General features: G+C 45.0%; 1 protein-coding gene across 1 annotated transcript; it reads left to right on the forward strand.

Moving 5' to 3' along the window:
- The first annotated feature begins 7 nt into the window (after window positions 1-7).
- Window positions 8-4,198, forward strand: TENT5A (terminal nucleotidyltransferase 5A). The gene is made up of 2 exons (XM_031552554.1): window positions 8-519; window positions 1,376-4,198. Exons 1-2 carry the CDS (start codon window positions 97-99, stop codon window positions 2,153-2,155), a joined length of 1,203 nt encoding a protein of 400 aa, XP_031408414.1. The 5' UTR covers window positions 8-96; the 3' UTR covers window positions 2,156-4,198.
- The last annotated feature ends 1,508 nt before the right edge of the window (window positions 4,199-5,706 follow it).

Below are 5,706 nucleotides of genomic sequence, written 5' to 3' on the forward strand. Positions count from 1 at the left end.
CGGCGCTGACCGCTCGCTTTTCCTCTCTTGCCAGGCGCGGAGGAAGGGCAGCGAGGAGTCGCAGCAGGGCTGGGCAGCCCGCGGAGGCCGCGCACCATGGCGGACGATGAGAAGGCCGGCGGGGGTTACGCGGGAGGCTGCGAGAGCGCGCACTGCAACGTGCTGAGCTGGGAGCAAGTGCAGCGGCTGGATCGCATCCTCAGCGAGACCATCCCCATCCACGGCCGCGGCAACTTCCCCACGCTGGCCATGCAGCCCCGGCAGATCGTCAAAGTGGTGCGGAGCCGGCTGGAGGAGAAGGGCATCGGGCTGCGGGACGTGCGGCTCAACGGCTCGGCCGCCAGCCACGTCCTGCACCAAGACAGCGGCCTGGGCTACAAGGACTTGGACCTCATCTTCTGCGCCGACCTCAAAGGGGAAGCCGAGTTTCAGACTGTGAAGGACGTGGTCTTGGACTGCCTCTTGGATTTCTTGCCCGAGGGGGTGAATAAAGAGAAGATCACGCCGCTCACCCTCAAGGTAAGCCTATACAAAGCTGCTCGTTGAGCGTGCGAAGCGCGCAGGTGTAGCGCCCGCTGCGAGCAGGGCGTGCGGAGCACCCCGTCCGTGCCCACCCGACACCCACTGCTGAACATTACCCCCACTTTTGGAAGCTGAACTTGCAGGAAGGTGCCCTGGCTGGTGCTCCTCGGCTCTCCTTCCTCAGATCCATGTTGTTTACCAGGAGCATTGACCCACTCGGTGTGCCCGGCTGCCCCGGTGGTGCGGTTGCCCGCTGTGCCAAACCCGAGGTGGTGGGAGGCGAGCAGGAGGCTGCCGCTGGCTCTGCTCACGTCGCTGTCTGTCTCAGTGCCCCGGCGGTGTTTCCTCTCCGCATAGACAGCCCGCTCCGGTTCATTAAGGCTGCATGCCAAATGCCTTTGAGATTTTCAGAGGGGCAGTTCGGAAGCTGCGCTGGAGGAATAGGGTTGAAGAGAGGGAACATTTGCTGAGGGAACATTTGCTGTGTTTTTTTAATTATTATTTCGGGGGAGCTGAGAGGGTGGGAAGGGAAGTGGAAACTGTTTTTTAAAAAAAGATATAATAGCAGTGACCTTTTGTGTACGAGTGCACAGCTGTTTGGCATGCATACCCTCAGGTTTGTATGCATATGTATTTAGAAGTGCTTGAAAGAAGCAGAGGTGCCAAGGACTTCTCATGCACAACAGCCCCAACAGGACATCCCTGTGTCATCCCTGTGCGGTGACAGTGCTCCCATGCTGCATGTCCCCTCCGGTCCCTACCCGCAGGCTCCTTTCATGCACTGCTAGGGCTGGGTAGAGATGGGAAGTGGCTGCTGCAAGGGGGTTTGCTCATATTCTCTTTCCATTTGTAGGAAGCTTACGTGCAGAAAATGGTCAAAGTATGCAATGATTCTGACCGGTGGAGTCTCATCTCCTTGTCCAACAACAGCGGCAAGAATGTGGAGCTGAAGTTCGTGGACTCTCTGAGGCGGCAGTTTGAATTCAGCGTTGATTCCTTCCAAATCAAGCTGGACTCCCTGCTGCTTTTTTATGAATGCTCAGAGAATCCAATGACTGAGACATTTCACCCGACCATCATCGGTGAGAGCGTCTATGGGGATTTCCAAGAAGCTTTTGATCACCTCTGCAACAAGATCATTGCTACCAGAAACCCCGAAGAGATCAGAGGAGGCGGTTTGCTGAAGTACTGCAACCTTTTGGTAAGGGGCTTTAGGGCTGCCTCTGAATCCGAGATTAAGTCCCTGCAGAGATACATGTGCTCGAGGTTTTTCATTGACTTCTCAGACATTGGAGAACAGCAGAGAAAGCTGGAGTCCTACTTGCAGAACCACTTTGTGGGATTAGAGGACCGCAAGTATGACTATCTCATGACCCTTCATGGTGTGGTGAACGAGAGCACAGTGTGCCTGATGGGACATGAGAGGAGACAGACGCTGAATCTGATCACCATGCTGGCCATCCGGGTCCTAGCCGAGCAGAATATCATCCCCAATGTGGCCAATGTCACCTGTTATTACCAGCCAGCCCCATACGTAGCAGATGCCAACTTCAGCAATTACTATATTGCCCAGGTGCAGACGGTGTTCCCATGCCAGCAGCACACGTACTCTACCTGGCTGCCCTGTAATTAAGGATCAAAATTATAGACCTGGTGGGGAGAACCTTTTCTAATGCGTAGAAAGGGGCAATGCGCCCCTTTGAAATGGGGTATTTCGTGCAATGATGATCTGCTCTGGTTTCAAGCTTGGTGAAAGCTTGTGGTTCTTCTAATAAACAATGGGAGCATGATCTAGAAAGAACCCCAAAATAATTGGATCCTACCCAGAGCACAAGAGGCCTGTCATTAAAAGCAACCAGCTTCCCCTGAGATAAGTGAGGGAGGAATGCTTGATGACAATATGGGTTGGCAGTATCTGCTCCCATAGCTTTGGCATAGAGAAGATGGGAAAGCCTTATTTCTTTTGTTTTTATTCTTACTCTAGAATGGGATCTGCAAAAGGGAGAATATGAAAGAAACAAAAAAACCAACAAAAAAAAAAACTCAAAAAACAATTATATATATATTCAGGAATTAAAAGTAGAGGCATAAAGCAGAGATAAGCTGAATTAAAATGTATATTGGAATTACTGCATTTGGGGCTTGCAGCAAGTGCCGTCTATGGATTGACAGTGTAGAATGTATAGCTTGCTTGAATAGAGAATGCTTTATCAGAAACAGCTTGCTCCAAATGAACAGTAGTAGATTGGTACAGTTAGAAAAACGGAAACACGTATGATGGCAAAGTCCATTATTTCCAGCTGTGTGTGCGTGCCTCCCATTTTTAAAATGTGAGAATGCAGGGAGAACAGCTATGGCAAACTAAGTATGCTCAAGGACCAAAGATTTCACAAATAAGTTATCTGAGCAAAGAAGACACAGTAGAGTATATATATATAAATATAAATATATATATAAAACAAAAAAAAGAAGTTGCTATATTTGTACACACCAATAGTAATCAAAAGTGCCTGATGCCTTCATAAAATTTGAAGTGAGAAAAATCTAGTTTTGTGATTTAACCATGCATTTTGTTTTATCAGGGACACAAGGATTAAAAAGCAAAACAACCATAAGCTTGTGAATAAGTGGTGGAGGAAATGCCCTATTTTTTTTCTTGGCAAATACTTGTGTAGAGTAAATGTTATGTCGGTGTGCTATTATCCTAGGTACGTGTGTGTATGTGTGTATATATGTTTGTGTGTGTATATATGTACATGTTATATGTGTATATCTATATATATACACACACAATATATATTAATGTGGTCTAGGAAAATGTAGCAATTAAGGAATGTTTAAATAAAGTACTATGTGTTTTCCAGTTTGCAACAGGATGTCATAGGACAGTGGGCACTTTGCAGTGAATTTTTTAACCCACACCTGAGAAATTTGGAGTAAATGAACCAGTCAGGATTAAGGTGGGATTCGGATAATGTCTTTGGTTGCAAGAACAAGGATTACAGTAATTCAGTGGATTGCTTGTGAGCCATAATAATTCCACAAACAGAGAAACATATGACTAGCTGTTTTTTTTTTTTAAACTATTTTGTACTGTAATGCCATTTTGACATTTAACCCACTAATGTTGTGACTGCATACCTCCATTATGTGTAATTCAGTGGAACGTGGATCAAAGATAGGTTTATTTAAACCCCCTGACAGCTAAAGGATATTGTATTAGTTGGAGATTTGAACACTAATTGTTAATATTTAAAGGAGTATTTTAATAGAATGCGTGATGCATTCCAGGACCACTAGAATTTAGTAAATGTGAAATGAACCCTTTTTAAGAGTTGCACGATTGCTTAAAATTATATTTTATATATATATATATATATTATATATATATATTTTTATGCAAATATTAAACATCTTTGATCTGGTTGTCACACTGCATTTACAAGTTCAGTACTGTACTTTATTTAAATGGAATCACTTTACATTGGAACAATACCTATTCACTTTCATTTCCTCTCCCAAAAGACCAGCATGGGGAAAATGAAACCTCTGCTGTTGTTTTCACTTCAGTGCCATCCTTGAAGGTGTTAGATTTTTGTTGGGCTTTGAAACCCCGATAACTAAATGTCACTTGACTCTGATATTTTGCTATTTTTTACTGAGGGGAGAAAAAAAAGAAAAAGGGAATTCAGGGTTTTGAGAGGAAACCGTGCATCTTTGCATGGTCTTGTGTTTGTGGAGGCAGGAGCTAAAGAGAACAGAGCTCGTGTCCCGGCTGTGTTTTCCCTACGGAGCTACTAAGGTACATCTATTTTTGTCGCGCTTTGTACTTTTAACTCTGAAGGCAATCTAGCGGGAACCTGATTTGTTTACAGAAGCACCTTCCCTGTGAATTCTTCAGGAAATGTACAATCTGTTTCATTGCCCTTCGCTGTGTTTGCTCGGAGACCTTGTCCCCGCCAACCCTTCCTCCCCCCTGAGGCCTTCCTCCTCTCTGAGGCCAGAGCAGGGCCCGTGTTACAGGCCGGGGCCCGTTTTGGCTGGCAGAGCTGGAAGGTGCTGGCCAAAGCATTGCACTGCCGGCAGCTCAGGGAAGGTTCCTAGCGGAAGCACGGGGAAGGCTGGGGAAATAGGATCAGCTGGTAATGTGGTATGTCTTCTCTCGCCGCAACTATTTGCAGCAAATAAATGAGTCATCCGCTCTTCTGAGGGGGCTGAGAATCTATAGCGGTGCCACAACCACAGAATGCTGATAGTACATGACACAATGTATTTTTCCATCAAAGGACCCTTTTTCCATTGCTTAGAAGAAAGTTTTGACTTCCTCTCCGCTCAAATTTTATTGTATTTTTATGATTGACAGCAGCTAGTTACCTTATAGTGCATGCAGCAGGGCTCTGAGCTAAACTGCACCTTTCAGCGTTTGCATTTTGATACATATATAATATGTTTTTATATATATTATATAGGTATTCTGGATCTGTTTTGCATATGTTAGTGAGCAAGTGGTGGAACTGGTGGAGCTTTGTTGTAACTGTGATGGGAGTTTAAAAGGTGCCTGGTGTTAGAGGTGGGAAGAAGGCGTGAGCTCAGGCCAAGAATTAAATAAGAACCCCTTTTCAAAGCTGGTTTATTCCTGCGGTTTGCACACCTTCCTCTCCATAAAGTCTGACTCTTTAAAACTGCTTCCCCCCCCTCCCACCCTTCGTTACACTGATACCTTTAAAGTTAGCAACCGCATTCTTGCTTTGTAGACTTCATTTCTCTCATCCAATCAGCTGCAAGGCTACAACTTGCTGCAAGAGACAGTGCCCCTTTTAAAGAGCTGAACTGATTAAAAACATTGACCTGATTACAGTAAAACTGTTTGTGCTGCAACTGAATTTATTGCTAACCAAGAGGGAGCTAAACTTGGTTCAGTAGAGCTATCGCGAAACAATCGAGAGCTTTGAAATTGGATTTTTTTTTTCTTAGATGTAGCTGTCTCCCCAGTGCAAGAACACTTCTTCCAAAAATAGAAGGGCAGTTAGAAGACCAAAAAGATGATATTTTTATAGTTTTATTGCACTTAAAATATTTTTGCTTTGTCTTGCACAAAGGCCTTCATACAAATCTTTGAAACACCTCTTACTTAGTGCTTGGTTTGCATTGTGTCAGAAGCTCCTACCAGTTCAAAAAAAGCTT

This window comes from Meleagris gallopavo, chromosome 2 (genome assembly GCF_000146605.3).
Source record: "Meleagris gallopavo isolate NT-WF06-2002-E0010 breed Aviagen turkey brand Nicholas breeding stock chromosome 2, Turkey_5.1, whole genome shotgun sequence".
Classification (NCBI taxonomy): Eukaryota; Metazoa; Chordata; class Aves; order Galliformes; family Phasianidae; genus Meleagris; species Meleagris gallopavo.

Excerpts from the sequence above, each read along its gene's own strand:
- TENT5A (XM_031552554.1), top strand. The coding sequence starts at position 97 with ATGGCGGACGATGAGAAGGCCGGCGGGGGTTACGCGGGAGGCTGCGAG. Across the intron at positions 520-1,375 it reads TCACGCCGCTCACCCTCAAG|GAAGCTTACGTGCAGAAAAT; the intron begins GTAAGCCTATAC and ends TTCCATTTGTAG.